Genomic DNA, 24842 nt, shown 5'->3' on the forward strand with positions numbered 1-24842 from the left:
TTCCAAGGCCGAGTTAATTTTTGACCAACTGCTTAAAGACAAGCAGATTAAACTACCTCTAGGACACCAGATACCTCCCAGTCATGAACTGAAGGACCAGAAGTATTGTAAGTGGCATAACACCCGTACCCATACAACAACTAATTGTGTGGTTTTGCGCAATGCCTTGCAAAAAGCTATTACGATCGGACGTCTGCAGTTCTCTGCAAAGGAGAAAGGGGTCATGATGGTAGACAAAGACCCATTTCCAGTCAACATGGTCAGCGCCAATTTCTCCAGGAGGGCCGGGCCAAGAAGGGGTACAATGGTAACTGTGAACATCAGGTCGGACACCAGTCTAGCCAGACCGAGCTCATCAGCACGGCCAACAGAGTCTCGCCTGAACCCGATGGGTCCTCCCTTTCACAGGCAGGCCGATCGTGATCATGAGGACAGGTGCGGTACATCAGAAGGAATAGGGACAACGCCATGGGTGCCACTAGAATGGCCCAAGGCACCAGTAATGGGACGATCTAGTAATGTCCTGGAACAGCCTGAGAGACTAGAAGGACCCTAGAGGCAACATAGAAGGGGCAAGCGTCGCCACGTCAAGCTCCGCTACGGGTTCGACCAACATGGAGGTTTGAGAGGTTGGTGGGAACAAGGCGGCGTTACACCCAGGCTATATAAAGCACCTAGGCATCACCATGATGTTTGCCCCAGGTGCAACCAACCAGTCAGGAAACCGGGGGAGGCGCCATGGCCACCAATGGGGGAAGCCGCACACGGGCAAGATAGACAACCGCGCTCGAAAGGCAAGATACGAGAGGAATCGCCTCCAGAGCAAAGAAGAGTCCAAACACTCCAGCGACCAGACAATCACTTTAGACCATCAACCAAGGACCGACTCGGGAGAGTGTCCATTCAAAGACGCTTAACATATGAGCAATATGATACCAACTGTATGAGGACCAGTTCGGTGAGAAGCAGCCTCCCCGATGCGGAGGGACGCAGGCCTAGGATGGTCCTGCCCAAGATTGAAGGCAAAGGGTGGAGAATTGACAGACATCCGAAGTTTCCAGCCGATGCCGGCGTAAGACGCATGACTCGGGCTCAGAAAAGGAGATGGCAGAGGAAAAGGGCGGCTCAGAGGCACTACCAACAGGGGCAAACGAGCGAAAGCCACCAGAGTTTGGTCTGCCAGGGGCAAGACAAGCTAAACGCGGACCAGCATAAGCAGGACCAGGTGACGGTCAGACCAGCAGGACTCAAGGAACCAGAGGTAGGACATGTAGATCGACAGCTCTTGGAGCTAGAAGTTTTAGACTACAAGACCAAAGAAAGCGACCCGGATGCGTTTGGAGATGTCATTTCTGGGGCCAGCCCAGGAGATAACCATGGAGGCTTAGATAACCCGATACACTCCCCGGATGTGGATTTTGACGAATTGGTCGAAATGATGTTTGGCACAGTTCTTACTTAGGTGCAGATCTCAATGGTTTACGTCTTGCCCAGGACGTTTCAGTATCAGCCTGGGCAAGCAACTGAGCTTGAAGGTGATGTGGACGAGGGAGAGTCACCTCCTGGAGTACTAGGAATAGAGTTGGTACCTACCAAGGAGTCAGGAGATGAGGAAATGGCTGTCGATCAGGTAGATCGGTAGGACACGGGGGCCAGCATTAGGACGATCATCACGAGGCAGACCGAGTACACGTTTGACACCCCTATACCGCGAGGAAAGATGGCCGATATCTTTGGAGAACCAACTCGAGAAATGATGCAACACCTGAAACCACTATACATCCAATCCCACATGGATGATAAACCTGTGACCAGAGTACTGGTGGACAATGGAGCGACCGTCAACATCCTCCCCTCTAGAATGGTGAGGCACTTTGGCAAGGATGAGATAGATCTCCTGCCCGTTGACGTCTTAGTGACCAATTTCTTGGGAGGTTCGACCAAACCAAAAGGGGTTCTCCCAATTGACCTGAAGGTTGGGAACCATATGTCATTAACGGCCTTCTTCATCATGGACGCGATGGCTAATTACAATGCCCTACTGGGGTAAGGACTGGATACATGCTAACTCTTGTATTCCCTCATCACTCCACCAGATTCTTGTCCTGTGGCGGGAAGGGGGTAAAATTGAGTTGGTGATGACTGACAACAGACCGTTCTTGGTTGATGCCAGCCATGCATTGGCCCGATCCAATTCATAGGGACTGACGTGTATGGGAGGCCGACCTCGCTGATTACTTCATCCACCATCCTAGAAGAGGTGTTCCGACTAAGAGAGCCTTTAGCACGAGCCTTGCCAAACCTTGGGGAACGGCGGAAGAAGACTGATGAAGATTATTTCTGATGACAGGCCGCACGGTTGTAATGGACATGATGCACCAACTGGCGATTGCGAGCCTGGAGCAGAGGAATGTCAGTACGAGCCACAAGCAAAAGGGAAAGGCCGAGGTAGAAATACCAACCGTTGGAGTCACCAGGGGGACGAGTTGGCGCTGGGGCAAAGCAAGTGGGGGATCATGAAGTGGGGTCTTGGACCCGCTCGGCTCAGCCTCATCGTGCCTGACTGTGCCTTTTCCCCTGTGACTGTTCTCCCTCCTCCTCCTCCTCTTCCTCTTCCTCGTCTTCGTCCTCATCCTCCCCCTTAGAATTGTCATCGGATCCGGATGAGCTTGAAAGGATGACCTGGGTGGATTGGCGCGAGATGGTCAATTTTAGGCGAGCGCTTGGCTAAGTACGGTCCTTGACAGATGGGGAAATACCTGAGGGAGGGGCTACCAAAAAAGCGGGTAGAGCACCAGCGGTCTGGCTAGAAGGAAAAATGCTGGGGAGGGAGACCCGACAGGAGACGTCCTTTGAAGGACTGACCACTTTGGGTTTTTTACTTGGGGGACGAATCTCTTCCTCATCTTCATCGTCCTCATCGTCCTTCTCTTCCTTGGCCTCCGACTCTTGGTTGGTCTCAGGAGACAAACCTTCGCCACTTCGGATAGATTGGGCAGAGGACGAAGGGCGGGCTAATGATTTTATTGCGACCAAGAAAAGGGATCAGTTTGGAAGCAATTAAGAACGAAAGTAAAAGAACAGGGAAGTAGACTTACCGGTGATATGCTTGGAAGCCTGAGCTTTCCTGCGCTTTGGCACAGCAGATTGATGACTGGCAATGCTAGAGACCAAAGCAAGGAGTTTACCACTCCTGGAGCACGGCCGGAGGGGAAGCAGCGAGGTGAAGTACCCATGCCACCAGGTGGTGAAGTCTTCAGTCGCTGTTAGAGTTCTAACAAAAGCCTGCAACTAGAATTGTGAGAGGACAAGGGCGTTCATCAACGAGGCCTGAAGGAGCTCAGTCACCGACGAGTAGACTATGGGGAACAGGAGTGGTAAACTCCTTGCTTTGGTCAAGGAAGAGCTTGGCGATGGTCGAATTGGAGCGTACAGTAGTGAGGGTTGTACATCTCGAAGCCATAGGCATTGTTGCCCGAAGGCTCCAGAGTGACCCCAACGTGAAGATCCTTGCAAACAAGAAACTTACTCCACAAATCTGGTTCTGATGGGGAACAGGCAATGGCCAGCGAGAGCCATCCTGGGATGAACTCCCACGTGCGGTAGGGCAGAAAGAAATTGCCACTCGGGCTAGGCTAAAAAAAGGAGAAGAAATCATAGTACTCTCGCAAGGACTTTAGGTCATCAGTTGGAAGGGAGGCGAATAGATAATCGGCCACAGGACAGACCGAAAGCGGCGAAGGAATGGCGTATAGTTCAGTAAAATGGGCACGAAGCCACATCTGGAGTAACCAAAACGGGCCACCGTCGTAGTCAAAATCGAACTCTTTGATGTCATTACAAGGTCGAAAGAGGGTGGCCAGGACGAAAGAAGCCAGGTCAATCACGCGGCCTTGCCCTAGGGCGTTGGCCAGGCGGAGATAGGTCTTGGCGATCTTGTTGGACTGCACACAGGAAATATAACGACAAATCCAAACAAGAAAGAAAGCAATGAGCTCTTTAGGAGCAATGGTGCCACGGGTTTGGCGGTAGGACCGAAGGTAAAAGGAGTAGCTCGCAGACTTGGAGAACTCGAGGCCGTACTGGATCTCGCACTTGTGGGAGTTAACTGTACCAGGAGAAGAGCCATTGAATTCCTCACCAGTGGCCCTCAAGCTGGTGGGGGGCCCTACATCCAGGAGCGTGGGGGCCATCATCCCAAAACAAAAACGAAAGGTGTTGGTGGACCGCGACTTAGACTCGGAGCGCTACTCGAAGCGGAGGACGGTCAAGAGGATTGGAGTGGTTGAGAGCTGAACGGCGTGAAGCCCATTCAACTTAACCAACAAAGTCAAATTTGTCGAAACTACCCTATCTACCCGTGTCTTCCAATCAGGGAGATGATGAGGCCACAGACGAGAGAAGGCCTCGTCCTTCAGAAGCAAGGGCTCAGGGGATTGGGCAAGTAGGCACTCTTTTTCATTCTTAGGGAAATTGGTAATACCGTGGGGAAGAGAAGAGAAGGCAGGACCTAACCTGAAGACGCAAGACTCAGAGCAGGGAATCTGGATGTCGATCATGACTGAGGGCGGCAAGATCGATCGTTTACACGCTAAGAGCTCCCCATCCTCGCTCACCGGTGTTGGAACCTTCTTCTTGGCCATCACGCTTGGAAAAGGGAAGGAAAAAGGAAATGGGAGCAGTGGGAAACAGGGGAAGGCAGAGTAAGATGAGTGAAAACCATGGGGGTAGTTGGGTTTTTAAGCTGGACAGGAGTTCGTGCCACCATTATGGCGGAGGGAGTTCGAAACTCAAAACCCTAACGGCCCGAGGAAGATGAAGCGATAGAGGGTTTTTACGCCAGAGCTCTGCGCGGAGAAGATGCCGTTCTAGTCACAACCTCCTCTGAGATCGAGCCACATGGCACCGCTCAAGATGGTTGCGAGGGGCATTGTTTGCAGGCCAAAACCACCTGGTTCTGCCCAGACTGGGCCAGAAGAAAGATGGACCTACAACTTGCTGGGCCGCGAAATGAAGAGAAGAGCTCTGAGGGAGGTGATTGGAGGTGGCCCACATGTCGTGCACACAGACGGCAGGGTGTAGCTTGAGGGGAACTGTTATACCCGCACCCCGGGAGTATAATTAATTATTATTTTCTTTCCGTGATATGTAATTACCACTGCCATGTATGCTGGTGAGCTGTTCTCACTGGTGGTCAAACCTAACTACAAAATTATTGACCACAGTACGGGTTTGCCTATAGAGGAAACTATCGGGGTCATGGGGGACAAACCATGATGGCTAAGAAGTAAGTTCTAGCCTTTAATTTTATTTATTTATCCTTTTCTTCGATGCCCTCGAAGTGCGGGCCAAGGTTTGAACCGCCCGGACTATTTTAGTTGGGTAGGAAATATTTTATTGGTGGGTCCCACTTACCTCGGGAAACATGTGAAGAGCTTAAGCCATATCATGTGAACCCATATTTTAATTAGGCTCTTTCCTAATTATAACAAGTGGGCAGGCCCATTTAGTTTAAGAGGCCCATTGGACTCAAGTGGCCATTTAACTTATATGGCCCATTTAACTTAAGGGCCCATATAACTCTATTTGACCCAAGGATGGGTTATTCCATTCCTAATTCCCAAATAAAACCATGGGTCGACCCATTTAGCTCTTAACCCATTTAACTTAAAGGACCCAATGCCCATTTTTTATAAATAAGACTAAAGGGGGAGAGAGCATTCATTTCTCTTTACTTCTCCCATCTAACCTAAATCGTGGAGGAGAGAAAGAGGAGTAAAAGAGGAAGGAGAAAAGGAGGAGGAAGGTGGAGAAGCTTGGTTGGAGGTTGAGACCCCCACTTCTTGGAGCCATAAACGTGGAGTTCTCTTATTCTTGGGGTAGGTAAGCCATTAAATCCTACACCTCTTCCTCTATTTTGGGTTTTAAGGTTTGGGGAAATGGGAGAGACTTGACCTAGGGTTCTCTTGGAACCCAAGGAATCAATGGAACCTCTAAGCCTAGGCTATGGTGGAGTTATTTCACTCCATTACAAGCTCTAAGCCTAAGCAATCTCTTTTCATTTGAGAAATCTAGGGTTTCTACCCTATTGTGCCTTGGATTAGGTTCTTCTTAGGTTTCCTCTTGAATCCCTAGGATTGAATGGACCTAAAAAAGGGGGGGTCCTTTCCAAATGGTAAGGCAAGAGGATGACACATCTTGGGCACCCTGGCGAGATGCCCAGCCTTTTCCAAACATAAATTAGAAAGGAACCCAAATTAGAAGAGATTAATTTGTCTAAATGACATTGCTAGAAGTGTATTTTAGATTTGGAAAAAAGGAACTTGTTCAGGAGTGTGGTTCATGTACCCAGACATAGTCCCCGCAAAATGACCATTGCGCCCCCCCAATAAAAGGCAGATCCACTGTTGATGCTTCTACATGCGCTCTCATTCCCCTACACTAGTGCAGGGGTCGTGCTCTCGGATAGAGAACTCTCCCCCCCCCCCTTTAGATTTTGTAACCTTACTTTCCTTGAACCTAGGCAATCGGGGGTTAGTAGCCAAAATTCGAAATACCCCTAAATGTGCTGATTAAAGGGTTAGGAATGTAAAATTAACTACCTCCCCAGCCTGGAAAAATTTATTTCAGAAACTTGCAAAAGAACCGAGTTTGGTTGAAGATTAAGGGCAATAAGGGGTTATGAATCATTGATAATCCATCTTATTCAAACTCATATATTTACTTAGGTTAGCTTATGGCCCAATTATGGATTTTCTCTTCAAAATACTTTGTTTATTGATAAAGTGGAGTTAACAAGAAAACATACATTAAATGATCAAATTCTCTATTAGGGTTGGGAAACAACTCTCTCTACAGATGTGAGCAGCACGAAGATGGTATGTGCAAGATTAACAAGAACAAAGAACAGAGAAATAAAAAAATAAAAAAACAATAACACAAGAGACCAGAGATTTACGTGGTTCAGTAATACCACCGACATCAATGGAGTGGTTCATCTTCCACTAACAACAAGAGAATAAAAAATAGTACAACCTTGCAATTTGTATCCCAAACCCAAGTCCCTTGTACACCTTATTCTCTCTTCCCTTTTCTTACTTGTTCATTCTCTCACCTCCTCTTTCTCTCTTTCTCCCTTAGTGTCTTTACATCCTATTTTCTCACTTTCTTCTTCTCCTTATCAGTCTTCTACGTTGTTGTTTCTCTCTCCTTATAGTAAACCCACTACACACTTCTTCCAAAGTGTCTCTTAGAAGACTCTACCTTGTTTAACATCTTCAACCACCGACCACTTCCACTTAAGACTCAACTTTGTTGAAGACTCCACTCTTACACTTGCAGACTCTTCACAACCCATTCAAATGGATAACCCAGACTAGACCATTGAACCGACCAAACAACCAGTCTAGATAAAAGCCACCAAACCCAACAATCTTCACTTTGGCTTTTATCATAACCACCTGAAGACTTGTTGGACCTTAAATCACTTCTCTATATTATCAACAAAAGATACTTGTACATGTTTCTTCTAATTTGTGCACTTTGTTTCCAATCACTCATTGGGGTAATGGGAATAGCATCAACCATTGTACTCCCCAACAATCGATACAACTCTTTACACTCTTCTCCTTTGAACATGACTAGACCTGTCACGCCCCCATTCCAGGTAGGAATAAAGTACAATAAAAGGGGTGACTAGGATGACACACGTCATCCCGCTACACTACCAGGATCACAGATACAGTGTTCCAATCCACAGTCAAGTAATATTAAGCACCGTAATATAAGAGTGCAAAGACAAAAGGAATAACCATTCCGAAATGAATCAGTAGTTGAGCGGAAGCATTTGCTAGCAGTTATAATATGTTCAACCAGCTAAGTGATACAAAATATAGTTTAGTACTGTTTACCGACTAACCATGACGTAACTACCAAAAATATACATATAACAGGGAATATTTATACACGGCTCAAGGTTCAAAAGTAAATCAAAATAAAGATGTCCCAAGCACCACTAAGACTCGTAGGCACAATCGTCGCATGAGCATCCATCACCATGCTCCTCAGTCAAGGTCTCTTGATCCGCAGGATAGCCGTAATTCGAGGCTTGAATCTTGAGACCAGCAAGGTAGCCGTCATCTGTATCGAAGTTTATAAAGAGTGTACATAGGGGGGTTAGCACCATTGAGCCAGTGAGGGGATGGGGAATACACAAACACACAATCACAAATAGTCCATGATGCATGTAATGTTATTAAAATTTTCACCTAACACATAGTCTAAGTCAATGGTGTATGCTACTGTGACAACTCGGGTAAACACTATGGGTCACTTATGTTATCGCCACAGTACGTGATACCTCAATTGTCACTAGGGCATGCGCCGATTGAAGCCACCAAAACCACCCAGAGGCAGACCCTGATGATCAGTGGTTATTCTTGACTTGGCATCTCTCCCCCACAGGCAACAAGAGCCTTGATCACCCAACACCTAAACCCCTGTTGGTAAAGGTCATAGTATAAGGGAAGCAATACCTAGCCACAAATATACTACATGAAATTCCTTTCGTCCCGAGAAGTATTCCGGGTTCATCAACGTCCCGTTCCATCTAGCACCTGAGTACCAGCACGACATGGCACATATAGGCCAATATGACAAGCAATAAAAGTTTACAAGTAATTATGGGGTTCCGGTACCGGTACCCCAGCACCGTAACCCGATATAAGATGAAGCAAGTTGTAATCCACAATAACAACATTTCACAATCAAGATAATAATATGCAGTTATGCAGCATGCTTAATTAATGATGCAAAGCATGATACATGTAGGATAGATGGTAAACAATCCCAAACAGAACCCAAAACCCACTCACTAATAGTATGCGTATAGTTCAGTGTGTCTATTAGTGTTTGCCTGGTACACGTATCCTCATATGAGCTAGAAGGCCTAGGGGTGCATAAACAAATCATTAAAAGATGTAGGAGAGGTCCCAAGGGAGGTCCCCAGGAGTTATTGTTGATTATTACAAAATACAGCACTAACGGACTCTGGAACAGAGGCAGCCCTAGGTCCATCTAGGCCAAAGGCCCAAAATAAAAAGGATGGATTCACGAATGGAACCTACTCATTGGATTCGTTCGTGCATCTATTCGATACCCTGAGAAAATACCGATGGGAACGGAGTGACGGACGGAAGCAACAGTGTGGGTCCTTCCGTGAGTCTGTTCGGGCAATCAGCCCTGAAAAAATATGGAAAGGATCTACGGACGGAGTCCCAATGCTGGATTCATTTGTTGATCCGTTCGAGGTCCTATCCGAGATTTGAAGGTCTTTCACTTCCACCTTCAAACCCTGAGATTCCACAACCTCAATAGCTAGGAGAGGGATGTCCTAAGCCTTCCTAGGGTCTTAGGGTTCCCAACCATTCATTGCTTCTATGGTTCACAAGGGATTAAACCCCCATTCATTAAGTTTAGGATTTAGAGTTAAAGGATCTTAGGCTCAACAACAATGTTGCATCATAGTCCATAATGGGTATTCAATAAAGGATGGAACTTCACTAATTAAGGAAGCTCATACACTAGCTAGGCTCAATCTTTGGGTTCCAAGTGGAACCCTAGGTCAATCCATCCTTAGAGGATTTTCCCAAAACCAAAATAGGGTAGAGAGAGAGAGAGATGGGATGAGAGCCTACCTCAATCAATGAGGGAGTTAATGCCACCCCCCACCAAACGATCAAGCCTCGGACTCCACCCTTCTTCTTCACCTTCCTTTCTCTTCTCATGCTCAAGCCTCCCACGATTTGGGTTGGTGTAGTGAAATGAATAAGCCATTAAGGCCAAGTCCTTTTTACTAGATAAATGGCTTTAAGGCCTGTTTGGTTTGGCCCAATGTCATGAAAACCTATGTACAACCCATTAAAGGGCTTGTGGACCCAGTCTCATGACCCACACAACACAAGGAGGTTAAAAGTGAGGTCCACCATGCCCAGGGTTATAGTCACGATGTCTAGGACACGGGACATGGGCCCCGCAAGAGAAAACACACAGAAGCTTGGGACAGCACGAACGGATCATCCCCTGCATTAGATACTGCATTAAATAACTTTTGGGAATAAAACAATGGGCAAAAATATACGTAACAAATTTATTAATATTTTAAAGGGTATCAATAAGAAAATTCTTCTACGATATTACCATTTAAATGGCTAATTGGCAAATAATGGGTTTCACCGCACCTAGGATTCGTAATTTCGGGATCAGATTAGTCAATTCATTCAGATCAGATTGATATTGGCCGTGGCTGACCCTGAATATTGATCCATTCGATATCAATCCACTGGTATGATCCAAGAGCGAAAAAGTAATAAAAAAACATTATTTTTTTATTAAAAAGCAAGGGTAATTCGTCCAATCAAGACAAATTCAAGGCGATCCGAATCGATATTGGATTGGGATTGTAAGGATTGGTATTAGCCGAAAACAATCCCAATCCAATTTTCAATACCTTAAACCATGCCTGCACCTGCATCTCCACCCCGCATGAAGGAAGAGAGAGAGAGAGAGAGAGAGAGAGAGAGAGAGTATCGAAAAAAATTTGCTGCTACCTGGGTAGTAGGAATGTTCCTGCTACCCCTGTTAACAGCCAAGGAAATTGAATAATTCACTTCTCTTTTGGGTTCATAAATACCCTCATAGATTTTAATATTTTCAAAAATACCTTTTAAGATTCCATTCCCTTCGCTGCCAACCAAAATTTCGTCCGAGAATATCCCCTTCCACACGCACTTTGTGCCTTTATGCCTTTTTGGTGGCTTCACCTTTTACGCAACAAGCCAACAACTTTATCAAGACACCTACGTGAGCTCCTAACATACCTGTAAAATGTGATGCAGATTTGCCTACATCACAAGTTATTAGCGACATTGGAAGCCCCACGCAGCCCCTCTTCGAACCACATTGCTGATCTCGCCCCTTATTTTCTACTCCTCTTATCCTTAGTTCGTTCCACAGCCACTAATACAGTAATACCTCTTACTTATGTTACCCCTCACTCACCATACCTGCCCTTAGCCCCTTACACACCACTCTTCAATCAACCCATCCCATGTCCATCTTACCTCATCACAAGTACCCCTTGCGGTACTCATCCCACCATCATGCCCGACTGGCACACCCCCCTCTCACCACATGCGTTCGTTGCGCCGCCACCACCACCACCACCACTACCAAGCCCGTCGGAACCACCGATCCTGATTTGCAATCAACATGGACTCACCGCGCGTGGGTTGCAACTGGGTGCACATCCGTGCTTGTTTCTCTAGCAAAATCAGCCATGGCAGCTTCAGAGACGAGCGCAACCATATGGTTTGAGCCACTTCTCGCTTCCTACCTTGGCTACCTACTTGCCGACCTTGGCTCCGGAATCTACCATTGGGCAATCGACAACTACGGCGATGCCTCGACCCCCTTATTTGGATCTCAAATCGAAGCCTTCCAAGGCCACCACAAGTTTCCATGGACAATCACTAAGCGCCAATTCGCCAACAACCTCTACGCCCTTGCACGAGCGGTGGCATTCGTGGTTATTCCCATAGACCTTACAAGCAACGATTTGGTTGTTCATGCCTTTGTAGGAGTCTGTTCTGGTTGTATCATGTTTAGCCAACAGTTCCATTCGTGGGCTCATGGGACCAAAAGCCGTCTTCCTCCATTAGTGGTGGCATTACAAGATGCAGGTGTGCTTGTCTCACGCACACAACATGCCGCACACCATCGCTCACCTTACAACAACAATTACTGTATAGTGAGTGGAGTATGGAACGAGTTTTTGGATAGAAAAAGCGTGTTTGAGGCGCTGGAAATGGTTTTCTTCTTTAAGTTTGGGGTGCGGCCACGGTCTTGGAGTGAGCCCAACCCTGATTGGACTGAAGAAATTGAGAAGATCCCTTCTCTCCAAACTAAACCCCAAGAACTTGTTTGTACATAGATTCTTAATTTCTGGGTTCAATTTGATGGAATTGGATATATTCTTTCTTTGGAATTGATGGGTCCTTCTTAGGACTTCAATAAAATTACTAAGCTAACTGGAGGATTTACTGTTCTAAAACTTTGTATTTTTTTGAGTTCCCAAATCCCAATGTGCAAGTAAGAGTATTTGGAACCGAAAAAAAAAAAAAAAAAGGCAAGACCTCCAGGTCCAATTTATTGGATGAAGTGTAGGAAGTAGCATGAAGCCAATGATGGAAATTTGCTATTCAAAAATTTAGTTTGATATCCTTATGTGTCATTAATCTTATTGGGTTTTTTGAGCGCGGATCATGTCCTTGTACAAGTACCGTCAAAGACCCTTCGCCTAGAATTCACTGTAGGACCTACAGGAGGAGTGGATTCCATGTGAGTGGCCCTGGAGGGCCTTGGGCGGTACTTATACAAGGACATTGATAAAGCATAGATCGGTAGACCTATCAAAGACTGGCATGTGGCATGTCGAGTACACATAAGGGACTGAGTCCGAGCACTAGGCAAATGACAGGCCGAGTCCCATGGAGCTGCTCAACCTCAAAAACAAGGAAAGATTGAGCATTATGGGCCAGTAAGCAGACGAGTGCCCGAAGACGGTTTGGTATAAGACCAACCAAGAGTATCCGGCCATGTTTACATCGAATATAACCTTAGCCCTAGTATTCGGTCTGTTTACCAAATCCGGTCTCAGGTTTTTTTTTTTTTTTTTTTTTAATATAAATATATATCTTAACTATGGATAACATAACAGAACATTAGACACTCTGTCAAATAAGAACTGAGGAGAACGAGAAGAGACTGTATCAAGATAGGGGAGGAGAGACCTTACCAAAAAAAAAAAAAAGATAAGGGAGGAGAGAGACTATGAGAGAACTGTATCCACCGATGCATGTACAATTTTTTTTCCCTTAAGCTGTAGATTTCAATTTCTTAAAATTTTTGAACTGTCTTTAGAACCTCTATAATGACGCATGGAGATGATTAATAATTTAAAATTTGACTATAATTAGATGAGAATGTAGATAATATGTCTTATTAAATACAGATCAGATGTGATCGGATTCGGATATTCCTTACCTAGATTTAGAGGCAAATCAAATTTAGATTTTCGATTTATCTATTTACATCTCTGACTTGTGTAACCTAGACCTACCTTCCTCCCCCAACGGATATGATTCACTCTCAATCCATGTTTTAGTCTCAGAATTCTCATTTCCTCTCTCTTTAGAACCTGTTGAATCTTCAAAAACTCTCTAACCATTAGTTGGATATCTATTCGGATAGGATAATTTTTTTTTAGGATTATTCGAATACCCCTAAATGGTTACGAATGCGAATCGAATACGAATATTTTATTTTCAATCATGTATCACATCCACATGGCACAAATCAAGTCAAGATCAGTCTGCTACTTTGGTCACTTGAGAGAAAAATGATCCTATATGTTCATTATTGGAACCCATATGCACATGTTAATAACTCTTTTCTTGTGGACGAGATGATTTGGGATTTTTTGTTTTGTTTTTGGTAACGAAAAGGATGACTTGGAATCTTAACCGTAGGATAGAGTGAGAGACATAAATCACAAGTTGAATTTGATATCCTTCTAAACCATTCTCACCACGGGCCCCCACCATGTATATGTGGTGATGGGGACTTGGGGTGCAAGCCATGTTGGATAGGCTAGGTTTTAGAGGAATCCCAAATGCTCAGCCCAAACTTGGCCCTGACTAAGGTCAGTCTGGGATATGCTAACCATAACCTAGCTCAGGGCTCGGTTCAAGCTAGGCCTGGCCCGAAACATGTAAACACTAGGGTACCAAACAGAACAAATATTACAAATTAGAGCAAAAGATATATTTTCAAAATTTTTGAAAAACATTATAACCATTAACGACATGTAAACAAGGTAAGTCCACAAGACCAATTGATGACATGGAAAATAAGCACTGAATTTGAGTATTTAATTTAGCCAGCTGTCATTGACATGGGAAAAGTGTTCTTATGGTATATAGCAAACTCTTCCCTTCTCTTTACCTTGTTTCTATTAGGCTCCGTTTGTTTCGACATAAAATTTTACCTAAAAAATTTGAAAAGTATTGCAATGTTTGTTTTTTTATAGAAACAAACATTAGAAAACTTTTCAACATAAAAAATGTACATTTACGAAGTAAAATTTGCCATGAAAAATTTTATGTGGAAATAAACGGATAAAGAAATTCACACGTCATCTACCAAATTTTTATTTTATTTTTCATGTCAACCATATAATAGAAAGGTTACAAATGGATAAATGATTGAATTTGAGGCTTACATTTGACATATGGCCCAATCACTATTCCTTGTGGCATAATAGTTATGTCCATCTACCGCGTTCATCCTTGGATTGCAAATAATATTACAAAAATGTTCACTTTTTTTTTTAATGTTTAAAAAAAAATAGAATCGATTATTTTAAATAATTTTCAAGTTTTTTTCTCTCTCATCATGGCAATGTCACATTGTGTTAAAAATTAATCCATAATTAGATAATGGTGAGCCAACAAAAGGATTTTTTTCATAAAAAATAATTTGAGAATATCAAATAGAGATTAAAGTAAAGAAATATTTTTTCTTGCATACCATATTAACAAAACTATTAAAAAGTGTCATGATGGTAGTTTTCAATAAGGGCATTCATTTTTTAAATGGGTTAAAACCCTTTCCATTTTTGTAATCCTCATTTCTCATCCATTTTGATTAAGAAAGCAAATGGATAGGCTAGGGTGGTTAGAGCTAAGGTTCTACTGCACTAGCCTCAAGCCAGATACACTATCCTCATTTAATTTTAATAATCGGTTAGGCTTATCTGTTTGTAAGTAAAAGAAGGGAAGGAAAGTGAAATTGATTTGAAAAGGCCAAAAACGAAACTTTTGTAATTATGATTGTTTAATTTACATAAAACTGTTATTATAATTGATAATCATACTTTAAGGTGTGCTAATATTCTCATCATTTTCAAATCATAGGGATTTGGTTTGGTTTAATATTGATTTGATATAACTTCTTTATCTTTATTATCCTTGCAATAAGGCATAGCAATAAGAAAGAAAATTATCATATTTTCTCTACTATGGTTTGAGGTATCGATATTGGATCACCCAATATGATTGATAAGGCACAGTTTTGAAGGTGACCAATATCGATTCCATATCAATGAAACGGTATGTACAAGGGATAAAATAGTTAAAAACCCTTTTTTTTTTTAAATCAAGGATAAATTTGTTCGATAAATTTGTATTGATATCATATCGGTTTTGAAACTAACTGATACCCGATCCAATACAGTTTCACTAAAACCGTGTGATCATCGGACAATTGATGTATGGACTATGGATGGGATGGAATCCACTTCACAAAATGGCATGGTAAAAGTGGAATTTTTATCCTATGCGGTTCCTGACCGGTGCGGTTCTCTAGTGCCTCTCACAAGAGGAGGGTGGACCCCACCTAGGCGGAGTGTTCGGTCAGGTGCCCGGGTGGATCCCACCCTCTCTTGTGAGAGGCACTAGGAAACCGCACCTGTTAGAGAACCGTAGACGAACCGTAGACAATAAGTGGGCTCCCCTGGGCTAGTCTACATTGGCCTAGGTCTGGGCTCTATGGGAACTGGGAAAAGTGAAAAGTTCATTATTCTCCTAACACCCCAAGTCAGGCCTTCTTATCAAGGTGAAGACCATTATAGCTAATTAGGTATTGGATCACAATATTTGCATATAATAATTTGGGAAAAAGAACGTTGCCTGGTCATGTTGTTAGTGGTTCTGTGTCTAGACACGAACCAATGCTTTTGTACATGAAAAGACTGTTCAGCCTGTAGTGAAATAAAGAATCGCATCCAAACCAATGCTTTTGTGCGTAGTTTCATTGGCTATCATGCTGGTTCAGGGGCTACACGATCAATTAGCGTTGTCTTACCCTAATTTATATTAAGAGTAAGAGATCACTGCCTAGTCTTGTAGCCCTTGTACCAATGTGAGGGCCAATAAGGATATATTTAGGGGCATCTAGATTCACATGACTAGACAACATTCTTTTTCCCTTATACTAATTACCTATTGTTAATTGAAGTGTCAATCACAGTTCACCTAGTGCACGAGGCTTCTCCCTCTACAAGGTCTTGGGCGGGCAAGTACCCTCACGCTATTATAAGGTTGTTACATAGACCATTATGACCTAATGGTTGCGGGTTCGAATTGAAAACAGCTTTGAAAAGTAGGGTTAAGGTCATAATGGGTCGATTTGATTTGGAATCGATTAGAGTCAATTCCAAATAACCACAATTCTATGTGAACCAAGTCTAACCAAGTTATGCCGAGTCAAGACCAATTCTAGAAAGATTCCAGTCCGATTCTATACCTGATTTTGAGTTTTAAACCTTGCCGAATAGGTAGACTTGAGTCAACTAAACATGAATCTTATTCTTATCTTTCCCTTCTGTTTTCTTTACTCATTAACCATCCGAATGGGATTCTATCATTTTTGGCATGGTTTTAGTGCATGGTATAGGAACGGGTAACGGTGAACCTAGAAATCACTACGGTATTAGATTGATATCAATACGGATCAACCGTATTGGACAAATTTATCCCTGATCTCTTTTAGAAATGAGTTTTTTTTTATCATTTTACCTCTAATCTATACAGTATCACAGATACAATATCACTTGTAAAACCGATACATATCGCCCAATATGATATCAATACCTCACACCATCATCGTTGGCCTTTTGTGCAAAAGATAGGGAACTTTTCGTAAAAACCACTATAAATATCTCACTTTTCATGAAAATAAGACCGGGTGAAAGAATAGATAACTTTCCCTGCACGTAATAGAAGTACGGAGAGATCATAAATATACGAAATATTCTTCCCGCCAGGAAATTCGATCGAAATTCTCTATAAATACCTTCCGCTTGCTCTGATATGTACCTTTTTCTGAACTCTTCTTTTTCTGCGTCGCTTTGTCTCCGCAGTGCCTCCCCTCTCTCTCTCTCTCACTCTGCTCATCGATCTCTGTGCGAACTGCAAAGACGCCATGAGAAAACCAGCGTTTACTTCGATTGCTCACAAGAAACCTGAAGCGCAGTTGCAGTAAATATCCTTTCAATCCATTTTACGAGTTTCATACTTCGCTGTTTTCGATTTTTTCATCTCGATGTGCTTTTCCTAATATTCTTCAATTGTTATCTTGATCCTTCGACGATTTCTGTAGAGTTGCGAAGAAACGCAACGGAAATCCTAATGTGGTGAAAGAAAAATCAAAGAAGAAAGATTCTGGTGCTCCGAAAAGACCAGCTGGAGCGTTCTTCGTTTTCATGTTAGTTTTTCTTTACCTATCAATTCCTAGCGCTATGTAACGAAAGCGATTCATCAGATCTGCATATTATGTTCTACTTTAGACCGATTCGATCTTTTTTCTCTCTGTGATGATGCGAACGACAGGGAGGAGTTCAGGAAGACGTATAAAGAGAACTTTCCTGATAACAAATCCATTTCTGCTGTAAGTATTGGAACTCTGTAATGTTTTGTTTAAATGCATTTTTTGGTAGTTCTTCCTGTTTCGTTCGCTTTGTTGCTTTCAGTCGTCAATTTTTGGTAGTTTCTGAGATCTGTTCGTTGCAGGTTGGGAAAGCCGGCGGAGAAAAATGGAAATCAATGACTGATTCTGTAAGTTCTCTCACAGATCCGATCAATGGAAGAACGTGTACAGTGGTGAAAATGCAGATAATTACCAGATCTTTTAGTTTTATAAGCGGATAAGCGATTTTGAGTAAACCTCGGATGCAGAATTCCTGCCGAATATTTCACTTTAAAGGAAAAATAGTTATAATCGATTCTATTATTATGTTACAAACATAAAAACACTATTTCTATTTAATCTCCCACCCTAATTTACATCTAGTACTCATTTAGCTTCTGATATTAATGTTTGTCAGGAGAAGGCTCCTTATTTCGCCAAAGCTGCAAATAGAAAGGCCGAATATGAAAAGGCTCTGGAATCATATAACCAGAAAGCTGTAATACTTATTGTTTTTCCTGTTTCACACTTCTTCCGTTCATGATTACTCTTTACCCCTTGAAGCCTTGGTCATGTTCTGGAAGTAGAGTTCTAAAATTTCTGCATTTTCAGAATGGCGCTGGAGAAGGAGCAAAGGAAGACGATTCTGATAGGTCGACTTCCGAGGTCCATTACGAGGAGGTAACCATTTGCACACAGATTTCCTGCTTTGGATGTAAGTTGAATAAACGCTGGATCAAATTAAATTAATTAATTAATACTTGATGAACTGTAAACTGTTCATTTCTTAACTGAGATCAAATCTTTTCAAACATGTTTGATTATTTAGGGAGGTGAAATTGCTTATATTCTTAGGCCTCATTAACTGAATTTACTCACTAATACTGTCTAGAAAATAGATATTTCGGATAGTTCTGCAGCTTTGGGTAGTTTTGATAATCAGTTAGGTTTCCGACTTGAAAATTTCTCATCGGAGAGACACTAGTATTGGAAGACTTCGGAAATTTCTATTTGTGCAAGGAAGATTACCTGTCTACAGCTACATTTGTTCATTTGTTATTATTGGTTTTGGTTTGTTGCAGGGAGACGAGAACGAGCCATAGAGTTGGCCAACACTGGTGAAAATACGGACAGTGGAATTTCTGGGCTGGTTAGAATAGTTCTTGTTTTCCTGAAGTACTTGCAGAAGCCGTAATTCAGTGAAGGTTGCGGCTCTTCTAGGACTGTTTCAACTTCTAATGGTACATAATACGTACTTAAGAGATATAGATAGTTTGCTTATAATACGTATTACATATGAGATGCATACACTTTGCCCGTTTTTTGTTCGCCGGCTGCCATTCTTTTTGAAGTGTTTCCATACAATAGGAAAACTGTGCAATGGTAGTTTGTATGATCGTGAGGCATACATTGTTCTCTTATTGTCTTCGTAATTGTGATGGATTTAGCTATAACAAACACCAAAAGAAAAAGGGAAAATTGTGATGGATTTTCCTTTTCCTCCCCAGTAGAGCAATGTAGCAGTCCACGTTTTTTTTTTGACTTGCTTTACAAATTTCATGTAAAGAGGTAAGATTCTATTTTCTTTTAATGGAAAGCGAAAAGGATCCTCTTTGCTGTTCTCAATGCGTATCATAAAGTCGTTTGATTTCCAAAGAAGGATCAAAAAATTGGAAAAAGATCTTTTCCAACTCCTATACATCCACCTAGCCCACGGTAGGAGGATTTGGACACACATCCCCAGGCGTTGATAGTTGTAATCCTTGTCCAAATCCTCTCAGCCCTTAGATGGATGGTTGGAAAGAATCTGGATCCCAGAAAATTAGCACTCCACTGGTGATTCTGATATTTATAGTACATCAAGTGTTTTTCGTGAATGAGGCCTGAGCGTTCTACCATGGGAATCCCTGCAGAACCGGATTAAAAGAAGTGATGTGGCTCATATATTTGTCGCACATGAAGGTGAGCCACCGCCATGGCCCCCACGGTAAGAGTATTCTTTTGGAAAAATTTCAATAATTCTCATTGAAATTGAACAATCATTTTGGAAAAACTAATTATAATTATGATTGTACATGTATATTTTTCAGTTGTAATATTTTTTTTTTAAAAATCAAAGGATTTTGATCTCATGTAAAATAAATTTAATAATCAAATTCGATATGTTTGACCTTTAATTTGTTGTCTCGAGATAATGATTACAAAAACTTTCACATTTTTTACATTTGTATTGATTGATTTTGGTTCTAGCTATTTGGTTGCAAAATGAATTAAAGAAAAAGAAAGTGAAAATTTTAAATCTTAAAAACAAACTTTTTTAATTATTATCTCACATATTTATATCATTCAAACCATATTTTAATTAGTTATTAGATTTCACTTACTTTGCATCCAAATTCCATGAATTTAAAAAGTAAAATAAAAATTACATTTAAAAAGTATAATTACTAAATATAATTAGAAATTTTAACTTATACAATCATGTTAAAGATTACAAAAACTTTTATGTTTGAAAGACTTCCCTTCCCTTTTTAATTCTCCTTACACACATCTTTTTAGGTTTAAGAAGTGATTAAAATCACTTATTTTGCGCCCAAATTCCATGAATTTAAAAAGTAAAATAAAAAGTACATCTAAAAAGTATTATTAGTGCATATAATAAGAAATTTTAACTTGTACAATCATGTTAAATATTAAAAAAACTTTTAGGTTTGAAAAACTTTACTTCCCGTTTTAATTCTCCTTACACTAATATTCTTAGGTTTAAGAAGTGATTAAAATCACATACTTTGTACCCAAATAACCAAATCCCATGAATTTAAAAAGTAAAATAAAAGTTACATCTAAAAAGTATTACTACTAAATACGGTAAGAAATTTAAGTACATAATCATGTTAAAGATTACAAAAACTTCCTTTTATGTTTGAAAAACTTCACTTACCTTTATAATCTCCTTGCACACATCTTTTTAGGTTCAATGTACAACGATGGCAATCCTTGTCTATTTTAAGTAGTTATCATGCTTTTATGAGTTTATAACTCATATTAATATGTTTTTCTAGAGTAGGGTTACTAAGCTACAAATTTTTCTTGGTTGCACATTTGCAGACATATCATGCACAATTACCTTTTATTTTATGGGAGTTTCTTATTAACAAAAATCATATGGTGCCAAATAATTTGTAATCTTATTTTTTAGATCAAATTTTTCTGCACCCACAATCAAGGGAGATCGAGAGATTCAAATGATGATCATAAGTTATCGTTCAATAAAGGATATTTTTGACCATTCATAAGCAGGGCAGTCAAAAGAAAGTTATATGTTCAACTAATGAGGTGCCATTCAGGAAATTCCTTCTTTTGTTCCCAATTAAAAGTTCATCAAAATACAAGAAGTGGAGCAGTAAATGGTATTTTCTTATTGAATCTGATATTTCTGAAATGCAATTCGGATGATAATTCTTTCTTTTTTTTTATTTATTTATTTTGGGGGGGGGGGGGGGGGGGGGGGTGGGGTATTAGGATCGGACTGATATTGGTATCGGTATCGTTGTCTTCTGATACTATACAAATCAATATCGATGTTAGCTGATATTGATACGGCTAATCCAATACTGATACCTAAAGATTGATATGGGCATGGATTAAAGTATCAATGTCAGATCGACTGATTTGTATTGGTATAGACCGTAATCGATACCAATGCATATCATTATTATCAATAAAATAATGTGGTTTCTTGAATTTTCAATATATTTGAGTCAATACAATTCGATACCTATGATCGGTTCAATACAGATCGATATGTATCGATATCGGTACAGGGTTTCCATTTGACCCTACCTCTTCTTTAGAGTAATTTAACCACCATTGAGCTCCCAAGCAGGCTAAGGCTCATCACATTAGTTGGACATGTTGGTCACAGTGTAAAGGACCAACGGGTGCCCGACATGTTTAAGCCCATTTATGGACCGTTTATTTTTTTAACTAGAAAATTCTCTAGGACCCGGGCTGGCCTTCAGGATTTTATTAAATTCCAAAACAATCAATAGAAAGAAAACAAGGGGGGGACATTCCCACTTTACCCCTACCCGTGTAATAAAGAAGAGGCACTCACTCGAAAAACAATCTCATCCCCTACAAAACCCCACTAGCAACTACGGCTTTCTCAACACAGGAATACTTGCAACGTCTTCACGTACAATAGGCCTTAGGTCCCGAGGCAAATTAGAATCCAAATAAAAAAAAGGGAATTATCTGTCGAGTCACAAGCTTAATTTGCTAATCAATCCGCTGCCCTATTTCCTTCTCTAAAAATAAAGGTTATACTCGGGCTAAGAGCAACAGCTAAATCCAAGATCTCTTGAAACAAATACCAGGCTTTCCAAGTTTTGCATCTTCTTTTTGAAATACAATGAATCACCATGGAAGAGTCCGAGTTCACATGCATTGCCAAAAGCCTAATTTATGGACCGTTTGTTTACCCCAATTATTCCAATTATTCCCTATTTTATCTCAAATATATCCTTTCTTAATCTTCTTAATTAATTTATCATCTTGCACTGCATATACTATAAATAAAGAATTATGGGCCCAAGTAAAAACATACAATTCATAATTGTATATTATGGCACTATAAAGTTGATTGGTAAAAAATAAACAGAGCACATAATCAAGGCCATTTATATTGTTCGAAATGCCATCATATGTATGTCCATTGAAATTGACAGTCATACAGTTCCAAATAAATTTGAGATTTACTTATGGATGTCCATTAGCCTAGTGAGGAACATTATCTCAATATGCATATTTCATTTGATCAGTACAACGACATATGATAGGCGGTTATTTAAATGCTTTTGGAAATCATCTGGATAGCACAACGACGTGCATAAAAATAGGCATAACTAGGGAATTGGAAATTCTATTTATGGCAATTTTAGCATTATAATGACATAAATAAAGAAATTGACGAATTTACAATGTAGAATGTTTTTTGTTTAACTAACCTTTTTCTATTTTCATCAAAAAATAAAAAAGAAGTGAGGTTACAACAATTAATTGTAACCAAGTTGGTTGCAAAGAGTAACCCATCTCTCATATTGTATTGGTTAAAGGATCCATGCACGGTCGTGGACCAAGTATGGTCATGCACGAACCGTGGGATGGGATAATAGTGGGTCGAAATAACCAAACCCCTCGCCTTTACCGTCTATTTAACGCATCGTAACCCGCCCCCTTATATTGCTACGCATGAAAACCACTCCTATTGTTTGTGTATAAAGTTAGAAATATTTTTTTTCCAAGTCCAATCAAAATACGTGTGTCAAAATTCAACCCAAATTGGCTAGATTAACTAGAATCGACCAAACAAAATTGGATCAAACCAAATCTGAATACTTATCGGGTGGTTTTGAACTGGAGGTTTTGGAGAGCGGTCAAAAATCAAAACTAACCAGTTTGACCTAATGACCTGATCGAAACTAGACCAATATGAAACCGATAAAAAAAATAAATGGAGGAGAGTTCTCTGTGGGGGAGTGTGGCCCCCACACACATGCTGGGGCCAATGAGAGTAGACATGGAAGCATCATGGAGGGCGGGATTTCCACTTTTAATTGGGGGTGGGGTGGTCATTTTGCCACCACTGTATCTGGGTGTGGGCAATACATTATCCCCACAAAGAACTTTTCTCCAAAACAAAAATAAATAAAAAATATTTTTGTTACTATTTTTTAAGGGAAAGATTGGGCACACCGCCAGGTGCCCAACTTGTGTCATCCTCTCTCCTCCCCCTTTGGAAAAGACCCCTTGCCCTTCTATGTCCAACACTATGATTGGTTTATGTGTAGACACCTCATTTTTATCATTTACCCCGGAGATTTCTCGAGACAATGATGAGCACCCTTTAAGGCATAGAGTCGATGTATCTGTAAATGTAGGGTAAGTATGCACTTCCCAATTTCGTTCCCAAATCGATCACCCACAATATCACTGAGAGGGAAAACCCTGCAAAGCTTCATCGAACCCAAAACATGAGCCCCTGGAAATTCCAAATCACCCCTGGAAGAACTAGACCCGATCCAGTCTATTTTGGAACCAGCTTGGTCCAACACAGAACCAACCCAAACAACCATAAATCCCCCGTCAACATTCAAACTTGGGGTAGACACTCAAAAGCCCCAAGTTGACATTGAACCAACTCCCATCGACATTGACCTCAACCCATGTGAATGTCGGACGGAACCCTATGAATGTCAATGCATACTTGACATTCATGTTTTCTCACCAACACTTAACATACCCTACACTGATGTCAACACTACCTCTGGTAGATGTTGATTTGAACTCACTTCAATGTCGATTTTGTGTGCGAATTCAAGACATCCAAACTTACCATGTTTAGCTCTGATTTCAATTCGCGATCAAGCTCAATTTTGGCAATTGGGATTCGAATATTGATACCCTTAGCCCCCAAGAAACTTCAACTTTGACGACAAAACATTTACCCACACCCTATTGGCCATAATTATTGGCAAAACACTCACCATCGATGCAAAGACAGCTCACTTGATATTCCGCTTACGATACAGATCAAATCCTAGTCTATGCACGAATTTGAAAGTGCACACATCTCTCTACAACTATAAATACACCTACTCTCACATTGAGAAGGGTCCCTCAACATTTGAGTACTAGTTCTCTACTCAGTTCTCAACTGATTTCTTAGAGTTTGAGTGTTTGGCTCTCAACATTGAGTCAACTTGAGCGCTATGAAGAAGTGTTGTCCAAGGAAAGTTCAACTTAGCTTCCATAAGCGACGAAATGACCTCTACACACTCTTTCCCTGAGTCATAAAGGGAAGCCTCCACCCTCTCATCATTCAAGTCCCTTCCAACAAAGTAAGGTCTCTTTTCTACTCGCCTTCACTAGTTTGATCGCCTTTCCTTTTCTCTTTGATTTGCATCAACGAAAGAGGTCTATAATCCCATCTCTTAGATGGTGATAATATACCCAATTTCTTTGTTGTTTTATTGTCATTTTACTACTCTTTAACATATGATCCTCATCCCCCTTAAGATTAAGATTCTCTCATGCATATTTCCTTCTCATCGTAGCTTGTCGATTGTATATCCACATGATTTGATGGTCACATGCCATATTTCATCTCCTCTATGCCATGTCTATTATGTCTGCGCATCCATCATTTCATGATCCCTAACCCCTCTTATGACCATCCATACAAGCTATGTTCATGC

General features: G+C 41.3%; 2 protein-coding genes across 2 annotated transcripts; both read left to right on the forward strand.

Moving 5' to 3' along the window:
- The first annotated feature begins 11068 nt into the window (after window positions 1-11068).
- LOC122641480 (fatty acid desaturase 4, chloroplastic-like) lies at window positions 11069-12004 on the forward strand. Its single transcript, XM_043834727.1, has one exon. It carries the CDS (start codon window positions 11108-11110, stop codon window positions 11987-11989), a length of 882 nt encoding a protein of 293 aa, XP_043690662.1. The 5' UTR covers window positions 11069-11107; the 3' UTR covers window positions 11990-12004.
- A 5057-nt stretch (window positions 12005-17061) lies between these two features.
- LOC122642939 (high mobility group B protein 3-like) lies at window positions 17062-18849 on the forward strand. Its single transcript, XM_043836553.1, has 7 exons — window positions 17062-17156; window positions 17278-17382; window positions 17508-17565; window positions 17688-17732; window positions 18002-18082; window positions 18196-18264; window positions 18666-18849. Exons 1-7 carry the CDS (start codon window positions 17101-17103, stop codon window positions 18684-18686), a joined length of 435 nt encoding a protein of 144 aa, XP_043692488.1. The 5' UTR covers window positions 17062-17100; the 3' UTR covers window positions 18687-18849.
- The last annotated feature ends 5993 nt before the right edge of the window (window positions 18850-24842 follow it).

This window comes from Telopea speciosissima, chromosome 10 (assembly GCF_018873765.1).
Source record: "Telopea speciosissima isolate NSW1024214 ecotype Mountain lineage chromosome 10, Tspe_v1, whole genome shotgun sequence".
In the NCBI taxonomy this organism is placed as follows: Eukaryota; Viridiplantae; Streptophyta; class Magnoliopsida; order Proteales; family Proteaceae; genus Telopea; species Telopea speciosissima.

Coding starts and splice junctions, on each gene's coding strand:
- LOC122642939 (XM_043836553.1), top strand. CDS start 17,101: ATGAGAAAACCAGCGTTTACTTCGATTGCTCACAAGAAACCTGAAGCG. Junction 17,383..17,507: donor GGAGCGTTCTTCGTTTTCAT/GTTAGTTTTTCT, acceptor TGCGAACGACAG/GGAGGAGTTCAGGAAGACGT. Junction 18,083..18,195: donor AATCATATAACCAGAAAGCT/GTAATACTTATT, acceptor CTGCATTTTCAG/AATGGCGCTGGAGAAGGAGC.
- LOC122641480 (XM_043834727.1), top strand. CDS start 11,108: ATGTCCATCTTACCTCATCACAAGTACCCCTTGCGGTACTCATCCCAC.